This window comes from Mixophyes fleayi, chromosome 3 (genome assembly GCF_038048845.1).
Source record: "Mixophyes fleayi isolate aMixFle1 chromosome 3, aMixFle1.hap1, whole genome shotgun sequence".
In the NCBI taxonomy this organism is placed as follows: Eukaryota; Metazoa; Chordata; class Amphibia; order Anura; family Limnodynastidae; genus Mixophyes; species Mixophyes fleayi.
In genome coordinates, this window is record NC_134404.1 from 70,168,031 (window position 1) to 70,192,498 (window position 24,468).

The following is a 24,468-nucleotide window of genomic DNA, read 5'->3' on the forward strand; positions in this document are numbered from 1 at the left end:
ATATGGCTAGTACATAAAACAGTATACTGTACTATTTGCAGTGAACTGCTATGGACCTTTCAAATTTACCCCATCAATCCAGAAGGAGCCACTACTAGTCAGACATCAATAAAGGCATTGTGGTATATTAGGAATCCACTTTGTTACCTTTACTTTTAGATGCAATTCTGTGCTTTTAGGAAGGTGAAAATACCACTGTAGGACTCACTGCCCCGTCTAAATCTCAGCACCTGACAACTGTTGGAAATGTAGGACAAAATATGGTGCGCGCTATGTTCATCATATTAATATCTGCTTTGTTCACCAATTGCAAATCACAAATTACTTTTCAGATTGTGGTATAGAAGTGATTTATTATATGGGGGATTGGTAGTGGTGCGTTTACAAAAATGTCAGATGAAAACAACATTTTTCTTAAGTCCAAAACAAGTACACACCTAACAATCATCAGGACTGGGCAGAGATGTAGGGAGCTTCATGATATAACTTTCGGACCCATGCTAACATCCAGCTAGTAGTCAAATTCTCTATGAGTGGCAAATCTAGGCAATTCTAGGGAATAAAAACTACATCTTCACCTATTGCCAACTCTTCTGAATGGAAGGGGCCTGGATTTATGTAAAATCTCCCATGATTCATGAGGTGGTGGGAAGCTTGGACTACTTATAGACTTTGGGGTGCAAGAAGCAAGTATTAAGGATGTCTAATGACCATGCACGGGAAAGGGTTAGAAAGTAAGAGTTCTTTATTAAAATTTTATTTAAGAAGGGGTGTTTTTGTTTAAATAATGCATTTATTGTCCTTCTTTTTATTTTGCAAGGGAACTTATGACTTCTGGACTAGTATACTTACAGCCCCAATTGCTAAGTAGTATAGGGAATGGACCATACCAATTGCAGAGCCAGAGCACCAGGAATCAGTCCCTCCTCACCACAAACTGATACCTGCCCTTTGGCTCTATTAGCAGATAATTAGAGGTTTTAACCCTTCTGTAATATTTATAGACTCAGCTAAACATTTGTATACGGGTATATTTTCCGTGTCCATGTCCCATTTGTCTAAGGTACATTATGTGGCATCAGAAAGTGGCTATAATGCACCTCATATTAGTGAACTGTGTTCCCTGTGCAGTTAAGCTGGTCTGTACACATCAGATTTCTATGCCAAGGTAGGGTCAGATCAACAGAACACAGACACCAAATTCTGTCTGCCCTTTGTCTGTTTGCCACCAATTACTAAAATACCTGCGTTACCCAATTGCATTTTATTTTTTATGCACTTTGCATCCAATTCTTTTGCTTTGAAATGCTGGTGAAAAATGCAAATGTGTGGATGAGTCTTACTGACTGACCCTATAAATTGTGCAATTGTAATAGGAAAAAATGTTTAGAATTACTTACATTATCATTGTGAGCTTTCACTCAGCCAGAAAAGCTTTTAGCCAGACTCCCCTACAAAATTTGTACAATTTTGCCAGCATATTTACAGTACAAATGTTAACTGCATTTACATGATTTGAAACATAATTGCCCCATATGTATTTATATTACTGTGACAATTGTACTATTCGTGGTTTTGGTTACACTCAATTGATTATTGACCTTTAAACTGCTTGAGTCACTAATGCTGGCTCCAGTGTTTTGGTTTGACGCAGTCATGCTGTAACAAGATGACTGACATATCCAATTTATTTTTGTTACAACATGATGTGGACGGTAAACCGTGCAATGCTCCAAAAGCCATACAGTAATCTGCAGATCGCTGGTGGGTGATAGGCAAGGGGGAGTTAGGGAAGTGGGGGGTTAAATTGTCAGGAATGGATGGGGGATGAGGAGAGAGGGAGGGAGGGGCCGAAGAGAACAGCGAGGGAGGCATGAAGTGAGGGAGAAGTACAGAAGTGAGGAGGGAGGGACCTGTCCTGCAGTCTGGGACTTAACATAGAGCCAGAATGAAGCTGACAGCCAAAGAGATAGAAGAGTAAACTAAAGACCGGCTCTTACAAAGGTGTGACGTATAGGAGGCAGAAGAGTCCTGGCAGGAGACATCTGCGGTCTTATGTATGGACATGTTGTGCACAGTACATTGAGGTCTGCCCAGGTGCTGTTCATAGAGGTGGTGTACAGGTGTCTGTATAAGCTGTGCATTTAGAACAGACATTGGCACATAGATGCCTTGTAAATGTAAATAGAGGTTGGTACACTCAGTGTGTACCCCTCAGACTGGTGAGATGCCCATGTTGCTCCTGCCCCTCCTCTTGCTCCTCAACTTCATGGCACTGATGCCATCCGAGCGGCCCCCAAGTTGTCATGAGGTGCGTGCGGCATTTCAGCTTCAGCAGGTCGGGAGAGGACGGCTGGTGCCCGAGGTACCAGTTGAGGGTGAGTGCAAGTTGCCCAATGTTGGTATTATTTACCCCTATGTGCCACAGATTTATTGCATGTTAATAGTTGATTTCCATACCTTGCTATGAACAGAACCCACTTTGAACAAAATATTTATTCATCACAAGTCTTCTTTCTAATCACAGTTACACAATAGCGTTGTTATTGCCCTGACAATTAGCGGATAACCCTACACTTCTTCTTACTTTAATATAGGTCACACAGTGTAAGTCTGTTATATACACAAATGTATGCACAATGTTTCCATGTCTTGAAATCTATCTGTTCTATGTTGATATAAATGAATAGCTGAGTACATGTGCTACCTTCAGGATGGTGTAAAGTTGTGATAGCTGTGATAACATGCATCGTCTGTACTTATCATAGAAACTTCATGTGTACATTGTAAAGTCCTTGATCTTGTACAATGTTATTACCATCCCAAGTAGTTATCTTCAGTAATAGGATTACATGTGGATTTAATGTGAGCAGTTTATACAGTCAGATTATGTGGTGGGAGCAGTGCAAAAAAGTGTTTAAGGAGAGTTATGTGTAAATATCGAGAGCATTGATGTTTCCTAAGATGCTAGGGTGCATTCACTAAAAGATGGTGCTAAGCAAATACAGCCAGACTATAGATATGTATAACATATCTGTAATTAAAAACGTTAATTATTATCACCTTGTAACTTTTTTGTCTGTTCTGAGATTCTATTTGTAAGAGGGGCCAGACTTAAATGTGACACATTTGTTGTTAAAGTGAGATACATTTCAAGGTAATAAACAGGTTCATAGATAGCGCCATCAGGATCAGGTGACAAGTACACTTAGACCAATGTACTACAAACACTCCAATAAACAAAAGTGACAGATGTAATAAATACAGTCCCCATGTCCACTTACTCATAGTCATAATTTATTTATGACATAAATTAGCCTAAATCAAGCAGTGTTTTGGGGAATTATAGAAAAATAAAAATTAATTAACAAAGTCAGATCTGCAATACCGCAAAAGCAGGTGTAGATTGATTTTCAGAGGACAATGCCAAAAACTGGGATATGAGTATACAACTATGAATGCACATTGCAGACAATAAGCATACCTGTGCAAATAGAAAGACTCTGCACGTTTGCACTTTCAAAAATAATTTTTTGTGTGCAGTAAGGTGATATAACTGAGTGAAGGTGCTGTAATCCATAGCAACCAATCAGATGTTTGGGTTTTTTTTTAGAGAAAAGTCTGATTGGTTGCTGTGGGTCACAGTATAACTTTCAACTGGCCCGATTTAGTCCTGAGTCTAGCACTTTTGTCCTGACTGCCGGGACAGTTGGCAGGTGTGCCCCCCTGTGCACTAGAGTGGGACTTGTGCAGCAGTTCAGAGGTGTTTTTATGGTAGAGGAGGATGATTGGGGGGCATTTTTTAGTCCCCACACGCATAAGTGGCATATTTGTTACAATGAAGGGGTGATTTAGGGTAGGGTAGTTTGTATGCAGGTGATCTAGTTCTAAAGAATCACTAGGACCCTCGTCATTTGCAGTTCGCATTTGATATGACAAGTTCTTGTTTGACCAGTCCTATTAGAAATTCACCATTTGCATTCAAATTTCTCCATCCTCATTAGTGGTTTTAAATGTAATTTTTTTTATTCAATATCTACTAAGTTCGAGAAATGACGGCAAATCTTTTTGTACTAATATGACGAACCGATCCGGGTAGATGAAATAATAATTTTTCAATACTTACTTTTTAATGGAAACCAGATATAACAGATATATTTAGAGGGATATTGTAAAATCCCTGCATCTTCAGGGATAATATGCAAATGCATCTGTTGGGCATACATTGGGCATGAATGTCATTTGCTAACCATAAAACACATGGGCATGAAAGGAGTAATACTTAACTTTTTCTCCATTCTGTGAGTCACCCAAACAGCAAAGCTCTGATTGGAGGCCGTGACAATGTGATCAGAAAAAGGGATGTGTCAAATATTGACAAGCCAAGCGGGCAGGTAAAGATTAGCATAAACCCACAGCTGAACAATAGGAATGTGTTGTTAGTCTGAATAGCAATGCAAAAAAAAACAGGTGCAGGAGGGGAAAATATCTGTTGAGCTATGACGCAGATTTAAAGATAAAAATTGGGCAGACACACATAGCATAGTAAATACAGAATAAAGCAATACAAGTATAAGAAACAGAGGGATAGTTTAAGCACAGAACTGACAGATATTGAAACAAAAAGACAGCAGCCAGAGAACAAATTAAATCTGTATGAAGTTGTTATGACTATGGCTTAATCAGAATAATTAGGAAAATTATATATTAATGTTGTCCTGATCACTCACAAAGATATGAATTGTTTTTAACATGTGAAATCTGTGTGTGTCAGTCTGGGTTCTCTTCACCTTGCTTGGATTGTTCATGTAGAGATGCCTGGATGTCCAGATGACCAGTCAACTAAGGTTTATTGCACAGCAACACAGAGGTTCAAAGACTGGGAATCCTTGTAGTCCAAGAGGATAATATCTGTGGTCCCCCCAATGACAGACATGTTCTTTATAGGAAAAAATATATTAAAACAATATTTTTCATAATCCATGTTGGGGAATATCTATGTACAAATATGTAACCAGTGGTATATTAGGACTAGCCACATGACATGTGTGTCAGGAACTGCATTCACCTTTTCTGCAGCATTGCATCTGCATGCTGCTTTGTATTGGCAGCTCCTGCTTTTGGGACTATATTGGACTTGTTACATTGAATGTATTATCCGACAGTACCTCTAATCCACCAGAGGTGCTGCTATTGTGCCTTGTTTCTTCTTACTACTAGGGGTTAACCTGCTGCACTAATTAATCACCTGCACCTGGTGGCTCCCTATTTATATCTGCCTCTCCCAGTTACCTGTGCTGGTCATTATTGTTTTGTTGCTGTTCCTTATTGATTTGCTGTTCTGCTTCTCCTGTTCTCTGGGACTTCTATAAGATGTTCGCTGCTATCTCTGTACCGGATCTCTCTCCACTCAGTCATTCCACCTGCATCTACTGTATTCCTTATTGCTACCAGTTTTTAGCTTCACTCAGAAATCCTTGTTCAGTATCTGCAATACTTGGTTTGTACCATTAATTATATATACCATACTGGTTTATACCTGTTCAATAAACATCTTATGCTTTCATTATGTTCCGGGCTCCATTGCTGTGATTTCCAGTTTTCTGCATTGAAGCGTGACAGTGTGTCATCAATATATACCAGCCCCATACCTGAGTGATGGACATAATGTATCTCCCCAATAAATCCAATTAGCGTATTCATGTTTCCTATGCATATGTAAGGGAAATCATAACTGATTTAATGGATTTAGCATAATATCTCTGCTATGTTTTAGAAGAAAGTTAAAATATGTATAGAACGTATTACTGGACTTTGTTTGAACAAAAAGATAATAAAACAGTTGGAAAACAGATTAGCATACTATAAAGGAAAGGGAAGGGGTGGGCAGTTTAAAAAATAATGAAATTATTTTAGAAATTGTCACTTGCTGGATCAGTCTACTGATGAATTGTTCAGATCTTCTATCCTTCTGCAGGCGTAAGAATTACACAATGAGTATGTGAGTGTGCTATGTTTTTATTTCTGTTTTATTTTAAGAGAATTGTTTTGCATTAATATTTTCATATTTTTTTCTGCAAGTCACTTTGCTATCACCATTTTTATTTAACAAGCATTGTGACTTTTTTCTCATATTAAACTATGTCTTTGTGTTCTTAAGTAATTAACGTGTCAGGTTTGGTTTTTATAACACTACATACATGGCAGGGAATTGTTTGGTTTACAGTAACTCTGAATAAATCCAATTGTGCTTTCAGTTCAGGATAAGGTAGGGAGTGCCTGAGCATTTCCTAAGAGGGGAAGATTTTGAACCAAATGTTAGTGGTGTATAATTTTGAAGAATGTCAGGCATTCCTAGGTGGGTCAGGCCATGTAAGAAGTTTTCATTTTTATATATGTGTGTGTGTGTGTTTGTCTGTGTGTGTGCATTAGGAAAATTTAGACTGTAAGCTCCAATGGGGCAGGAACTGATGTGAATGAGTTCTCTGTACAGCGCTGCGGAATTAGTGGCGCTATATAAATAAATGGTGATGATGATTATATATATATATATATATATGTATCTGTCAATCTAAGAAAGAAGGAATTAAATTTATTCCTGAAAAACATATTGATCTCTTGTTAACCAAATTGTCAGTTAATTAACTAACTGCCATAACCTTAGATGGAAATTAATCCTCCTAATTTTAGTTATTGAAATAGTTTCAAACAAAAAAGAAAAGAATATAGCCTTGAATATAGAATTGAAAGAATTCAAATTGTTGTCTGGAATGTTAAGAAAAGAAAACAGGAATATTAAAATGTTGCAAATCAAAAAAGGGAAAGAGAAATAAAAAACACAAAAAAGTATTCACACTCAATGAGAAAGGTGGAAATAATATATTGTAGATTGTCACAAGTTATCATATAAAGGCACTGGTGGAAACTGAATTGAAGATGGTGTTGCTCAAGAATAATCCTGTGTGGCTGGTACTTGTCCTTCCCTTTTCTTTCAGCTTCAGTAATAAATTAACACTGCCTTGACAGGATACAGAAGGGAAGGTTTTTATGTTTCTGTAAGCCCTGCTCCCTCATTTTGATGTAGTCAGCAGGATACAAAGGAACCCTCCCTTGATCATTTAGAATAATGGATCACCATAGTGCTATCACTGGTGCTCCAATTATGGTACCTATAGGTGCTGTTGTGGCTCACCTACTGAACTTTGATGTCTATAGCTGCTTGGAATGGTTGACTATAAAGTACTGCAAAGACTGTACCAGGTCTCCAGAGACATCCAGGCTGAACCAAGTTTGAATGGATTAAAAGTCAATGCCAGAAATACTATTCTATTAAAGTCAGAAATGGTTAGAGCTACACTAAGGGACATCATTAAGATTCTAGAAGATATCAATGAGAATATGTCTTCTACAGTGGTGTAAGCAAAATACTTTTTGCTCTTTTTTTTTGGAAAAAAGAGTGAAACCAATTTGGAAATTCCTGCAGGAATTGAGGAAACTTCTCCAGAATAAGGATGATCAAGAGCTGTGTGAACTGTCAGATATACATTGGTTAGGGATCAATTTATATGAGATGTTTCTATGTTCTCCTTGGACAGATTGTAAAGAGAGAATGAAAACTGTATTTTGTTGAGCTTACCATTGTTCAATATAAGTCACAGTTTTACTTGTCAGAGAGAAAGGCAGGTCATATATTCTGAAAAATTCTGTGAAGACCTTAGAGACACTGCGCTTATAATGAGGGAAGATATTCTCTGGTAAAATAGGATTTTCAACAACAACTCGAAGACTACTAGGCTCAACACCAGCTGGTAGACAGACAACCCCACAATGCTGGAGGTATGGATGAAGAGACAATCTAATCTGTATAATCATGTATACAGATAAGAAGCTTTAAACTAGCCATTCCCATGGTTGAGGGCCAAATGGCAGGAGACTTAGGCTGGGTACACACTACAGAAAATTTCTCCTTAATGCGATATAGTTAACAATTTTACTAACGACTGAAAAAAAAAAGTCCCGATCAGCATTCCGATTCATGTGTACACACTAAACACGTTTTACAAGATCTACCTTCAGATCTGTGCTCTTCATCTGTCATCATAACCAGCAGCTCAAAAGATCGTGACTCTGCACACTCCATAGACATCTATGGACACTGCCGGTCATGAGTGCATGCACAATGCAGAATTAGAACAACATTGTTCCATCGTTGAACGAGAGTTTTTTGTTTGGTTTAAAAATCAAATCAAACAATACAATGTGCGTTGGAATGATAATCGTTCATCATTGGAGCATGCACACTAATGTGATATCGAGCCAAATGGTCGTTTGGTGTGTAGCTCGATAATCTGCTGAAAAATCTGTAGTGTGTACCCAGCATTATATCAACAGCGGACTTGGTAGAAAGTTGGTCTCTGTAATTGTTGGCATGAATGTGTTAAAAACACTGGACAGAACACTGTTTCATGATATGGGATGTAAGTACTGGAAACAATGGCAACTGTCATAATCCACTCATTTCTATTGTGAAGGTTCCACTTGAGATGATCAGAGACTAGATAGATCTCAGTCACTAGGCTGCTTTGTGGTAAGAGAACGTGGTAGGTTGACAGATTTTCTAGTCTCAGCGGGATTTGAACGGCTTTTAACTTCTCTAAACTTGACGAGTTCACCATTTACTCAGTTTGAATAAACTATATGTGCTAAAACTGTAATATTCTGCACGGGTTTCAAAATCACTTTTTGCAAAGTGCAAACTTGTAAAAGTTCAGTTTGGAAAGATGAGAGTTGACAGGTGACAAAGCTAGAAGTATAACAGAATGGTAACATCAAGATATCTTTGCCAGGCATGAGTATGACTTTGGCTGTACTACCAATATTTCTAATGATATCCCAACAGGAAGGGCACTTGCAGTGCGAGAGAGGTAGCTGCAAATTCCACCTGACTTATATCAAGAAGTAAAATTGGTGTTAAAACAAATGTTGCAAAACAGAGTGACATATGAGCGTAAGGGCCCTTGGGCTGCTCCCATTCACCTGGTAAAGAGAAAGATGGATCATTGACATTTTGGGCGAATTAAAAACTTAGAACCTGTGCTATGAAAATTAATTGGGAGACTTGAATTTTTTTAATCAACCCTCATCTACTTTTATTATTGCGTATATTGCTGATGTGGAGTATAAACCATTCAATATGAGTGAGTCTAAAAAGGTATAGTATAAAGCATTCAATATGAGTGAGTCTAAAAAGGTATAGTATAAATCATTCAATATGAGTGAGTCTAAAAAGGTATAGTATAAACCATTCAATATGAGTGAGTCTAAAGGATTAGTCAGATCATGTTGCTTGAGTGTAGGGAGGATTGTTTGCAGATAAGGAATTGCTTGCATGTATGTAAGTCTATTTCGGGATAATGCGTCATAGTTGATTACAGCTTCTGTGTATGTTAGGGGTTTATAAGATGTATTTAGGAGGTCCTGTTGGGCTCACCTGGTAAAGGATTATCTCGCTTCTCCTGCCTGGAACTCCAGCTGCTAATTACACAAACTATTGGTATATAACAAAAAGCTGAGATGATAGAAGTGCATTCATCTGGATAGTGGAAAATAGGTCAGGGCACAGACCCTCAGATTTGCCGTATATTCCAAAACTTGTACTGTCTCCCAAGCAAGGCTTGGGCCCAATTTGAAAGAAGCTGCTGTACCAGTGTGATTGTTTCAGAGTACAGAATGAAGTGTGACACTGAAGAGTTTACAACATGAGCAGCATTTTATAATTGCAAATTTTAGTTAGGATATGGGGTGTGCCAATTTTTGACAGGCCCAGCAGGTGGGTGACAAGAGGCATTAGGCCACAGAAGAACCATGGGAAAGCATTGCCAGGTAGACTGCCAGTGCCTGGCTATGAAAAAAAAAGAAAAATGGAAGGAGGGAGTAGAAAAGATTGTTGTGTAACGCAGGAGATGAATGAGAGCAGACAGGACAGGACAATTTAAGCACAGAACTGATAGGGAGAACAAAGCAAGTAGACAGTGAGTGTGAAGGGAAAAAAAATAAATTGAAAGTTTTCCAAGTTTTGATTATATTTGCGTCTTAATCTAACACACACACACATTATATATATATATATATATATATATATATATATATATGTATATATATATATATATATATATATGTATATATATATATATATATATGTATATCTACTATATAAATGCCTAGTGGCGTGTGGGAAAAAAAACAACAAGCTGCAGCGCCACCTGCTGGGCAGAGTTATACACTGACCTATATATTTCTTGAAGGAGAAGTGACAGTTGGGAGTGGTTGGTGGTTGCCGGGGGTGACAGTGGGGAGTTTTTAACACCTTAAGTAGCTTGATGAAGGATGTGGCGATGAAGATGAAGGATGAATGATGAGGTGGTGACATGTGGACAAAACTACGTTAAAAAAGGACGCTTGCGTCGGGAAGTAACGCTCTTCCCCTGAGGAGGCCTGGGCTAGGCCCAAATGCATGACAAGAACCTTTTTAACACCTTAAGTAGCTTGATTTGACTAGAATGCATGAGTATCATGCACGGGTTAACTTGTATATATATATATATATATATATATATATATATATATATATATATATATATATGTTTTTGTGCTGCTATGTCTTCCCTGGGAATAACTTTTTTATTTCCTATCTAAGCAAATTTTATAATGTTTTGATTTGTTTTAATAAAATGATTGTTAGTATGTATTGCCTTTTTAGCCAGACTATATGGATACCATGCAGGGCCAGGAGCATCATGTTTTTTTCTTAACTAAATAAACTCCTAAACTAACAATTAACGTACCAATTAGTCAACAATTAAATCACATAAACACTAATTAATGGATAGAAGGGGTTACCTAGACACATACATATTTTTCATTTCACATTGTTGCAACTAGCACAATTCTGTCTTTCTTTGGCAGATAAAACAGCTGAGGGTAGAGAAGGGTTCATGCTAATAAAAGCAATAACCATCAGCAAATGATCTGGAACTATGCTAATTGGTTCCCGGTGGTTGCCCCATGACCTGAGTCTTTCAGAGACAGCCAGTCACAGAGTTCTGAGCAGCTATTCCTTTGTGAGGGCCCAGTCTATATACAGCAGCAGAGAGTAAAGCCCAGTCTAACCAATGGTTTTAGATTGCAATTGTGAGAGGGTCTGGAGTTTTAAATAACTGCTCCTTGGTTTCAGTATGTCAGAACTGTTCACTTCCCAAGGAGTCATCCTTCAAGCAGTTATCATTATTATTAATCCCTCCATTTCCATAGGTGGAAATCCCTGAACTGGAGATTTTGGCAGTGTATTACACTTGCCGAATGGAGGCAGGGATTGACATCATAGTAAATGAGTAATAGATAAGTATCAGTGGGGGAGGAGGCTTATTATGACAGCTATTGAATTATTCAGTAGTTGTAGGCTTGACCTGTGACCCCTGCTCTGATCTAATTCAATTGTCTGCTCCCTGTTTGTTTGTCCTTATCTTTTTCACTAATATATCATTGACAAACTGCAGATTTGAAATACCAAACCTCCTGCGCTTACTCCTATATATACGTCATTCAGATATCCTTCATCATTTCTTTATCCCTTTGTTGATTGAGCAGAGCACTTCCATGCTCAGTACATTCAGCACCCCACCAGTTCTTTCCTGAAGATTAACAGAAACCAATTCTTCTGTCCTCATACAGACGTTCTGACCCACTTCTGTATACATTGTGTAGCACAGCTCTTCTAGGGTCTGTATTATTCCTTCGTTAAGTCATATATACCCACCAGCTCATCTACCTCACTTTTGTTTAGGTCTATAGTTACCTGACCCATTTGACTATCTTGTTACCCATTGTTAACTCCTGCAAAAACACCCCATTCTCACATTAATCAGTTCAAGCACCCTGCTTACTTTATTTGTCATTCAATTTATACAGGTATTGACTTATTTGCATTCAATCAATATGCACAGTCAGGGACGGATTGGGAACTGAAAGTGGCCCTGGAAAAAATTATTGAAGTGGCCTCATGTGGGCGGGACCAAATCAACTGTAGGCAGGGCCAACACAAAAGTGGGCAATATTTGGATGTACTGGAATTTGATTGTAATAATACTTAGGAAAACCTAGATGTGATAACTTAATACACAGTGGGTCATTTCTAAAGCAATGCAGGGAAAAAGCAGCCAGTCCTGTGTTATAAAATTACATTAATCTTTTTGCATGATCTGTGACTGGATTATGCCTCTGTGCTCCAACTGGTTTAGTTGCCTACTAACACATCCTTCCAAAATTCCCTACATAGAAACATTATTTTCAGACTTTATTTAAAAAGTTTAGCTATTAGGAAACATGTTGGCACAATCGTATTTGATGAGTCTGCCAGAGCAACATATGAGCACCTCTCGCACTGTTGCACCTTTCCCCTGACGTCATGAGATAACAGTCAAATCTCTCTCTATACAGTATATTATATATGTGTACTGTGTGTTTCAGAAAAATACATTTAAAGTAATTCCTATATTAAATGGTTTTCTAGGTGTGATCAAGGTGAAATGCTTTAAGCATCTGCAACAAAACACTTATGTTGTGACATTTGATTATTAGCTCTAAATGTGCCCTGTGATTGGTGATGGTTTTAATTAATAACAGTGCAGGGAGCATTGACAATGAGATCAGTACAGTGGGGACTAACAATAGCATAAGTGAAGGGGAGAGCAAATATCAAGGGTTTGCTGGTGATATACTAAGTACAAAGGAGGCAGGATTAATGATATTGTCAGTACAATGGGGGCTGCCATATGTTCTACAAAGTGAATTGAGAATGGGACCAGTGCAAGGTAGAAGGCAGACAATGGGATAAATGCAAGAACCAATAAAGTATCACCAGAGCTGGATTAATTTCAGGCAATACAGTGTGCTCTACTGTAAAGTACACGCAGCTCTGCCTTCTCAAGCAGTACAATGGAAAGCGAGACATACCTCCTAACTGTCATTGCAGTCGGACCAAATCCTGAATGTCTCACTTAGTCACACAAATTCTGGATTGGCCCGAGAAATTCAGGACAGGTGGCAGACTGTCCTGCTCTCTCCTACCTGTTCTTGTCACTTACATCATCTGTAGCTGCTGGTGTCTTTAGATCAGTTGCTGCTTGTCTGGATCCTGGAATGTTGGGGACTCTATTTGGAAAAAAAATTAATATATGAAATGTAGAAAACTCAAACCAGCCCAAGCATTAAATCAATAGCACCCATATTCAATAATTAGGCCTCCTTCTAGCCCAAACATTAAAATAATAGTACTTACATTTAATAAATAGATCTATTTCCTTCCAACCAGACCTGATATTAAATTCATTTTATACACATTTATTAAATAAACCCTCCCTCTAAACAGACCCAGCAATAAATTAATAGTATTTACGTTTAAAAGATAACCCTCATTTAATAACACTATACCATCCCAGCATTAAACTAAATGTCCCGTCCCCCTGCCTTAAATTTTTAGGCCCTAATATTAAATTAAATAGCCTCAAAGATAAAATATCACTCATTAAATAAATAGCCCCCACCTACACTTCACCATTAAATGTAAACCTCCCACACACTCACATATTAAGACCCCCCCCCTTCCTTTACGTTACACATTTTAGTAACATAGCACCCCCAATCCCTCGCACATTGTAGTAATATAGCAGTCTCCCCATTACCTCACATCTCTCCTATTGCCCCCTTCATGTCTCTCATTACAGTCCCTTCCCATCTATAATAGTGTATATATATACATATATATATATATATATATATATATATATATATATATATATATATATATATATACACATATATATATATATATATATATACATATAGATAGATATATATATATATATATATATATATATAGATGTATATGTATATATATATATATATATATATATATATATAGAAATAGAGAGAGAGTAGCCCCTTCCCATCCAGAGTAATTTATGTATATATATATATATATATATATATATATAGATAGATAGAAATAGAGAGAGAGTAGCCCCTTCCCATCCAGAGTAGTTTTTATATATATATTAGCAGGCTCCCCTCACTTACCTGCCAGCGCGCAGCATCGCTCCTCTATTTAGACAGGAAGTTCCTGTCCGACCTCACAGCATTGTGGACCCCAGTAAGCAACAGGCAGCCTCGCGATTGGCTGCCTGCTGCTTTCCACCAATGTATTTGATCGGCGCCCCGTTCCCCTCTGTAATAACCCCACCGGCAACTCAATGCTCCCCCCCCCTCTCCCCTCCGCCGACTACCATCCACCCAGCGCCGGCGCGCGCAGGGTGTACTTTGAAAAAAAATTTAAATAATAATAATTCCTTAGTGGAGCGGCCTGCGAGCGGCCTCTTTAAGGTGCCGGCCTACCGGGATTCCTCCCGGTAAAGCCAATCACCAATCCGCCCCTGTGCACAGTTGAAGCACATTCATGCCACTGTTTCAGAAGCCTAGCCTTCCATTGGAGTCTCACACCCCACTGTCTTATATCTATGTTGTTTGTAACACCTTATTGGCTCACCTATCATTTGATACTAATACCTAATTCAGGCATGGACAACCTGCGGCTCTCCAGGTGTTGTGAAACTATAAGTCCCAGCATATCCTGGCAGCCATCGGCTGGCAAAGCATGCTGGGGCTTGTAGTTTTATAACTCCTGGAGAGTCACAGGTCGTCCAAGCTTGACCTAATTTATTCAGCATTCCGTTGATTCAAGAAGATCACAATCTGTCTTTCACTGTATTTGAGAATTTTGTTATCATTCATTTGAGGATATGCAGTACTGCTCCATGACCTTATTTTGAATGCCATGTTCTATAGTCTCTCAGTCAATTACATGTAATTCAAGTCACATACTCCATCACTCAGTTCAAATCATTTAGCTTGTAGACAAAAGCCCAGGAAAAGGGTTGTGCTAACTTATGTATCTATTGTTCAATTTTTACACCTTATTTACCGATCATACATTCATTCACGCGTTCATTCTAGAGATGCTCGGGCTCCGTACTTTTGCGCATCCTCGGATCTGAGTCGAGGCCAAACATCATTGTTGTGTTGTCGGATCTTGCGGGTTTTAGATTCCATAAGTACTTCCCTCCCCAGGAGATCCAGCGCCATTGCTCACACAGAAACAGGGGTAGCAGTGTCCCTGTCACTTGAAAAATTTACTGAAAATGACTGGAAATTAATGTTATTGAGGTTAATTATAATGTAGGAACAAAAAAGAGCCAAATTATGTAATTTTAACAAAAAAAATAGGCATTTTAGAAAAAAATAGAGATACAAAACAAAACAGGCGAGGGCGGTTTTGCCAAATCTAAAAGTTAATCCAGATTCAAAACCAAAACACAAGGATCAGTGAACATCTCTATTTCATTCATTGAATCCTAGCATCTTATTTGCTTAACATTCATTTAAAGCATTCAGTGCTGTTCTTTACATCATGAACTTCCTGCTTTCTCTGTTTAATTGATTTAGAATGTTTTTATTTCCGTAGTCAATGCCATCACTTCTGAGTAAGTCATTCATGTAAATCACATATGCCTTTACTCGATTAGGATCACTTAGTCCTTCATTCGATCTACATACACCTTCTCTCAGCTTTTAGTTAATCCATGTCACTATATTAGCACCTATCCCTTCATTTGCTTCTAACTACGGATTTATGTAACCTTCATTTGATACGAGCACCTCTTGCCCCATCTTTAATTATCGAGTATGTAGTATTGCTCCATTGGTCAGCAATTTAATTCCCTTCCTCCCTAGTCTTAATTTGATTACAGCATTCTATAGTCCTTCAGTTTATTAAATGGTAATTCTGAATAACTCATCCATTCAAGTTCACTATCTCTTACCGTTGACCTCCTTTCATACCTTAGTTCATCTACCCCACTTCCATTGAATCAGGTGGTTCTCCTTAGTCCCCATATTAGCTCTCCAATGAGTTATGTTCCCCATTCACTCTGTTATATCCCCATCACTCAACACCCCCTCATCCCCATATTTTTTTTATCACAGGTCACACTTGGGAACATTTCCTCATCTTTTTACAAACCAGACAGCACTATGAATCATTGCAAGCAGTTCAGCCTTAAGTTTGATTTATCATACTCGGTCACTTACTACTTTTAATAAAAATCTCCTCTGTTGGGTCATCTTCAATAACCATCTGTTTTTCCTACACACGTTCCTTCACAGATCATGCAGCTACTCTCTTCTTTAATGTAATACACATTGTTCAGTCTTAAGCTGGGTACACACTACAGAAATTTCGACCAACTTTTTATGCAGAGCGATTTTACATGCGATCGAGGATCCGATCGCTCGGTCCATGGACTGCATACACACTAGCCTTGTTTAGGACGATAAAGGGAAGAGCGGACATCCCTTTAGCGACTTTTTACAGCCATGTTGTCGTGAGCAATGACTGTAATTTCATACTCACTGTTGGTGATCGGTCGGAAGTTTATACACACTGCACAGCGGAAACGAGATTGGACCGAAAATATTAAACGGTACGACCAACCAAATGAGGCGATAATCGTCCATTTGGGCAGACCAGACTTTTAAACGAGCGGTCGTATGTCGGCTGTTTGAGCCGATTATTGGATGAAAACAGTGTAGTGTGTACCCAGCTTTACTCACTGCTACAATCATACAGAGTCTCAGTGAGGAGTGTATTGGGCAATACTTTACACCTCTCCTGATAACATCTGTTCTTAGCTTCCGAACCAGACCTATCATCATATCTTTTCCTATTAGATCAATATTTTCCATTCTCATTTATTTCTACCATTTATTATATCCACACTGCTTGTTTCTAATCTCCTGTTCTTTTGCCCTTCTAACTATAGCTATTTTAGAGATATTACTTAAAGCAGTTTCCTGGTTGTACCTTGTCTCACACAGCTCTCCCTAGTGTTTCTATGTCATGTTTCTTTATTGTAAATGAACATGTCATTCCCTAGTTTTAAATTCTGTGAACATTATATTCTCCAGCTCTCTTTCATCCTGAGTAAACCATTTCTAATACCAGGTCATCTGTCATTTTTCTCTCATATATTTTAAGAACCTTATTATAGAAACCCTCATGCCCTGCTTATTAAAAACCATCTAGTCCTTTGTTACCTTCTGGGTGTCTCTTACATCAAGGATTTCTTTACAGTTGCTAGAATGAAAACTTTTTCAAAGCTTGAAACATTTTCCTTCAAATTCTTCCAATAACCTGTCTGGTCTCTCTTCTGTGCAGAGATTTTGGCCTTATTATGTTGCTGGAATTGTCTACACTTCCCCTTCATCCAATAATTCATACTTGTCTAAGAAATTGGAAACATAAGGCCCTTTACGTTCCAGGCATACCTTTATTGACATTGTCATATTTAGTCCAATACAATATGAAATGATTATATCATTCAACTGCATAATCTGACAATGTTTACTCTGTAACCTCCTGACCCTAAGACCCAAAACATACTCCATTAAAGACCAAGCATCTCTGACCCAGTTTACTACTCTTGTGAATTTATCTAGCTTAGGAGCAGTCTGCTCCAGAAATATGAGTCCCTGCTTGTATAACCAGAAACCCCAGTCACTCAATCCCCTTCCCTCTCATTCAGGACTTCCCTTTAGTATGTAAGTATTCTGCTTTACAACGAATTGTCACGATCGAGTCTTGCCCCTTTTGGCCCTCAATAAGCTGGACCAATTTGTTCCACTGGAAAAAAAGTTATCTTTACTCTGTTAAAAACTTCTGTTCCCTAGGGGCCCCCAAATTGGTAACTGCAAATCATAGCATTACATTATTAAGTACTCTGCAAGTTACTAAGCCAGGACTGGTCTGGGAGCCCAGTGAAGACCCTCTCCTCTTAACACTGCATAACATAGCGCTTTCCCCAGTGAGGGATTCCATTAAAAAAGACAAGTAACACCATCCTGAGATGGCGCAGCTTTGCTTTACACAGCTTAATACATTTCCTAGCGCTGCTGTCCTCATAGATGTCTAGCAACGGTAAGTGACAGTAATTAAAAGCCAGAGAAATCTCTGATTTCTCCAGTGTTAAGCTTTCGTTAAATAAGATAAAAGCAGCAAAAGAGCCTTTTGCTGATATTTACGCTGGTCATTTTTGGCTCTTGATTGCTTGTTAAATAGACCCTTCAATCTTCTATTCCATCTAACACACAATAGGTAGATCCCATCCCACTGTAAATTGCATTGCTATTTGCAGTATTTGCACATGTTTTTAGCTCTGTTTTACCATTTTCGCAATATTTGCTATTCTCCAATATCTTCGTCATTTATTTATATAGCACCAGCAAACTCCTGCTTTACAATTTGGAAAAAACACAGTAATAAAACCTGCTCTGAGTCCTACAATCTGAAAAAGACACCTTACATGGGTCGCTCTTCACAAAGCCTTTTTTACATTTCCTTATTTATGTAAGAGGAAACTGATATTTTTGGTGAACTATATACACCAATCAGCCACAACATTAAAACCACCTGCCTAATATTCTTTAGGTCCCCCTCATGCCGGTAAAACAGCTCTGACCCATCGGGGCATGGACTCCACAAGACCTCTGTAGGTGTCCTGTGGTATCTGGCACCAAGACGTTAGCAGCAGATCCTTTAAGACCTGTAAGTTGCAAAGTGGGGCCTCCATGGCACTGACTTTTTCCAGGACATCCCACAAATGCTCGATCGAATTGAGATCTGGAAAATTTGGGCGCTAAGTCAACACCTTGAACTTTGTCATGTTCCTCAAACCATTCCTGAACAGTTTTTGCAGTTGGGGAGGGCGCATTATCATGCTGCAAGAAGCCACTGCCATCAGGGAATACCGTTGCCATGAAGGGGTGTACATCCACATGAATGACAGGACCCAAGGTTTCCCAGCAAACATGTCCCAGAACATCACACACCGGCTTGCTTTCTTCTCATAATGCATTCTGGTGCCACCTTTTCCTCAGGTAAACCACGCACACGCACCCGGTCGTCCACATGATGTAAAAGAAAACGTGATTCATCAGACTGTGCCACCTTCTTCCATTGCTCCATGGTCCAGTTCTGATGCTCACGTACCCATTGTATACATTTTCGACAGTAGACAGAGGTAGACAAAGGCCAGCATGGGAACTCTGAGCAGTCTGTGGCTATGCAGCCCCATACGCAGCAAGCTACGATGCACTGTGTGTTCTGACACATTTCTATCATAGCCACCATTAACTTTTTCAGGAATTTGTGCTACAGTAACTCTTCTGTGGGATTGGACCAGACGGGCTAGCCTTTACTTCACATGAGCATCAATGAGCCTTGGGCACCCATGACCCGGTTGTTCTTCCTTGGAACCCTTATGGTAGGTACTAACCACTGCATACAGGGAACACCCCACAAGACCTGCCTTTTTGGAGATCCTCTGGCCCAGTCATCTAGCAACCACAATTTGGTCTTTGAAAGATCCATGTTCTTGCCTCCAAAACATCAACTTCCAAAACTTACTGTCTGACTGTTCACTTGCTGCCTATTATATCCCACCCCCTGACAGGTAACATTAGAACAAGATAATCAGAGTTATTAATTTCAGCTGTCATTTGTTTTAATGCTCTGTATATATATATATATATATATATATATATATATATATATATATATATATATACATACACATATATATAGTATAGGGCTGTCCGTTCTTACACAACTGCATATCCCTTATTTAATTTGATTTGAATACTTTTGTGTGTATATATATATATATATATATATATATATATATATATAAAAACTTTTGTCCATATATATACACTATATGGACAAAAGTAGTTGGACGCTTGACCATTACACCAACAGGGACTGTAATGATTTTGTGTTGAAATACATATACTTTAATATGGAGTTGCAGCGATAACAGCTCCCACTGTTCTTGGAAGGCTTTCCACAAGATATTGGAGTGTTTCTGTGGGAATTTGTGCCCATTCATTCTGTAGAGCATTTATGAGGTCAGAGACTGATGTTGGACGAGAAGGCCTGGCTCGCAATATCCGTCCTAGTTCATTCCAAAGGTGTTCAATGGGGTTGAGGTCAGGGCTCTCTGCAGGCCAGTCAAGTTCTTCCACACTGAACTCATCAAACCATGTCTTTGTAGTCCTTGCTTTGTGCACTGGGGCACAGTCATATTGGAATAGAAAAGGGCCTTCCCCAAACTGTTGCCACAAAGTTGGAAGCATATCATTGTCCAAAATGACTTGGTATGCTGAAGCATTAAGATTGCCCTTCACTCTAGATAAGGGGCCTAGCCCAAACCCTGAAAAACTACCACATACTATTATCCCTCCTCCACCAAACCTCACAGTTGGCATAATGCAGTCAGGCAGGTAACGTTCTCCCGGTATCCGCCAAATCCAGACTGGACCATCTGACTGCCAAACAGAGAAGCGTGATTTGCCACTCCACAGAACACGGTTCCACTGCTCCACAGTCCAGTGTCGGTGTGCTTTACACCACGCCATCCGATGCTTGGCATTGGTCTTGGCGATGTGAGGCTTGCATGCAGCTGCTCAGTCTTGGAAACCCATTCCATTAAGCTCCCGCCGCACAGTTTTTGTGCTTACATTAATGCCAGTGGAAGTTCGGAAATCTTCAACTATGGAATAAGCAGAGCGTTGGCGACTTTTATGCACCATGTGCATTAGCAGTCGTTGACCCCGCTCTGTGATTTTTCATGGTCTTCCGCATTGTGGCTGAGTTGCTGTTGTTCATAAATGCTTCCACTTTGTAATAATATCACTTACAGTTGACCGCCGAATATCCAGCAGGGATGAAATTTCACGAACCGTCTTATTGCAGAGGTGGCATCCTATCACAGTACCACGCTCGAAGTCACTGAGCTCTTCAGAACGACCCATTTTGTGTCACAAATGTTTGCAAATGAAGACTGCATGGCTAGGTGCTTGATTCTATACACCTCTGGCAACGGGTCTGATTGAAACACCTTAATTCAATAATTAACAGGTGTGGCCAAATACTTTAGTCCATATAGTGTATATATTTAGTTTATTTTTCATAATGTCAGGAAGATCCATTTTAATGTAATGCTTAACCTCTGCCATTCTTTGTCTTTTGTTGAACCTAATAAGGTCGCAATATTTGTTTTTATAATTGAGTGCTGTTGTGTATTCCCCAGATTTTATATACAGTGCCAAGTGTAGAAGCAAAACATAAATGGTAGGTGTCAGTATAGTTTAGGGTTTACAAGACTGTAATTGTGGCATAGACTGTTAGTAACATGTTGCTATTCTAGTAAAATTAATAGTGTTGCTCTGTATCCTTTTCTGTTAGTTTATTTTATATCTAAAATAAGCAACTGTAAACAATTGTTTATTCTGGCTGCTTATTATATGGAAGCAGAGGCATTGGCTTGAAGCTGCTGTGCAGTGTTAACATTTGGCTAGACAAAAATGTGCAAACATTTCACTTGTGTCTCTGTTTGCACAGGTGCATGTGTTGCTTTCTCTTAGGTCACCTGTGTTGCCTGTTTGATGCACCACACTCAAATGAAGCCTTTTGAGTGTATGGAATTTGCCTTAAGAAACTTAGGGGGATATTTATCATATGGAAGATTTCCAATAGAAAATCTTCTTTTGCTCAATTTAAGAGTAACAATTCGCTGGGGCGTCCGAGTGGCGCTCGGCTTCCTGGCAACACTGGCAGGCAGCACTAAGAGTACTTTTACTGCTTTGCCTGCGAGTGCGGGCTCCATTTGCACACGTGTGACCCAGCATTTCCAGATCATACATGCGCACTGGTACAGGAAATATATATTTGAATTGTTCTTAAAATTATATATTAATACTTTTTTATATTATTATCATTCATTGATTGGTCAACATAATTTTTTAAATAAAGAATATATTATATTTTATCTTCGTTTGATTAGATATTTATCATTTATCATACAGATCCCACCGCAGTCAGATGTTGCTTAGATTACCCAAGTTATTATAGATTTTTCTTCTTTTTTTTTCCTCTGGCGCCCCCATTTGTCTTTGAAAACGATGTAACCAACCAGTAAATAGCTGTTGCTGACAAGCTGTACTTTTTCCAGATTAGGTAAAATGGTATTCATGTTGATTCTTATGGATTTGTTCATATAGTTGTTTTTTGTGGATAATTACTAAATTGTTCTGGTTATGGGCACAATCTGGTGGAAAGGGAATGCTAGCATACTTGCCAACTTTTCCTTGTTGGCTTCAGGGAGATCCCAGGGGAGGTGGGCCTGCAGGGGTGGGGCTTGACGAATTGCATCATTTTGGCCCTGCCCCCTAAACGATTGTCACAATATTGGCCAATTGCCGCAGGGGGCGGGGCTAAGATGGCACAATATTTGCGTCATTATGCCCCCCCTCCGCCACTTATCTATTACAGGGACAAGAACCGGGAGCTTGCCCTGCTCTCCCGGGAGCCTTGGAGGTCTCCCAGAAATGCGGGAGTCTCCCGGACATTCCGGGAGAGTAGGTAACTATGCTGTAAAGAAAAGCAGCTAATGAATCTCTAGAGACTGAAGTGTCTTTTACATTTCTGTCTCCATTACTGAAGTCATGTTGTCTTACCTGTCAGTCTTTGATTAAATCTTGGTCTCCATGAAAATGGCACCTCCATAGGCATCAATACATGGACATAGGATACAATTTCTGAACTGTGTCATCATGCCACAGATGGTGAAGCCAACCACGTCTTGTACTTGCTCAGCATCAGGGAGAATGCCAGAGTCTTCAGGGAGTGAGGGAGATCACCCCTATTTCAGGGAGTCTCCCTGACATTCAGGGTGAGTTGGCAAGTATGAATCCTAGTCTGGTGTAGATCCAATGAATTAGTCCCACACAGGACTCTTGTACAGGTGTGGCGATTTCACTGAGAATAGCTGTTTGTTCCCGTTCTGTGTATGTATTTCGATTATATACAATAGAATGTGGCAATGCTGATCCATGAATAGTTAGTAATTAGAGTTTAGCTTTCACAATAAGTCGCTAATGTGTAATCCAAAATACATTTTAAACAAAGATTACAAATAAATTTGCTGCCAGGAACAATCTACAACTAATCCGTCCACTTGATTGATATATGCTCTATTTTTGAAATATGGACACTATGCAAATATTCTTGTTCCACTGAAACATAGTTTTTGTTTACTTTGAAAAGGATTATGGGCCCCATTAATATGTGCAAATATATTCAGCATTATATACAAACATTTATCTGACAAACTTTTCATATCCAGAATTATGTAGGCAACTGGCATGACGTTAAAAGGGATAGCACAAATGGCCACTTTCACTTTTTTATTGAAATACTTTTTTTTGTTTTTGCTGCCACACAGGGTCAGCAGAAGCTCAACTGGCGCCCTAGGTGGTGCCACCCTAACCTCGCAGGGGGCGAGACATCTGCATTGTCAAGCCTACTTAACAAATACCACTGCATTATTGATGGCGATAACAGATGATTATCATTATAAAAATGCTTTATTCTTTGAATCAAGCATTTTGTAATGTGTAACGTTTTACATTTTGTTTATGTTATTATATTTTTGTGTATTTTGATTTTTTTTTTTATTATTACAAGTTTAACTGAAAACCCAAAAAGCCACCTAGCTGGCTCATACATGCATATTGCTGCAGAGACTGGCCCAGTGTAGAGGTAAGTTAACCATAACTGCACAGGGCCAGTATCGCCAGGCCAGCATAACTGAGTATATATAATATACTATATATATAATTTATGCACCAGTTAATAATAGAGCAATGATTGTTGAAGCAATTAAAAATATTTATATACAATGTTAAAAAAAAATATATATATATATATATATATATATGTTTTTTTCCCCCATGACGTACAGTTATTAGGGTGCTGTTAATGTCTACTGAACATAAAATATTTTTTTTATAGTTGCTCCTGGTTGCAATGACATATATATAGCATGCATGTGAGACTATCATCACTAGTAAACTGGAGCAAGAGGTAAATTGACAGATTCACATGAATGTTCAATGGGACATGGCAAAGTTCTGCAAAAGTGGGCATGTCCTTAAAGCTGCACTACTGCCTATAGAAATATTTTACTAAAGTACCCCTCTCACTAGCCGAAGCCCCGTGGACTACTATATCCAGCCATTTTTCCCAGGCTTTGCCATTTCTGTAATACATTACAATGACAATGATGGTGGATTGAAGGGGATGGGATTTGAGCTGGAGGACCAATGACAGGCCTCAATCTCTTGAGCGCGGATTGTGATTGGTCGTCCCGCTTACACACCTTCTCTCCTTTTCATCTGAGGCTGTAAGAGGAACAGAGGAGCACCCGTGGCTTTGGTTGGGGGGTGGGGCACATTAGTAAA

General features: G+C 38.9%; 1 protein-coding gene across 2 annotated transcripts in view; it reads left to right on the forward strand.

Moving 5' to 3' along the window:
- The first annotated feature begins 1,882 nt into the window (after positions 1-1,882).
- LOC142143668 (glypican-5-like) overlaps positions 1,883-24,468 on the forward strand; it is a 191,828-nt gene continuing 169,242 nt past the window's right edge. For both annotated transcript variants that reach the window (XM_075201692.1, XM_075201693.1), the window contains exon 1: positions 1,883-2,378. In XM_075201692.1, the coding sequence (XP_075057793.1) occupies positions 2,228-2,378 (151 nt within the window). In that variant the 5' untranslated portion in view covers positions 1,883-2,227. The remainder of the gene's footprint in view (positions 2,379-24,468) is intronic.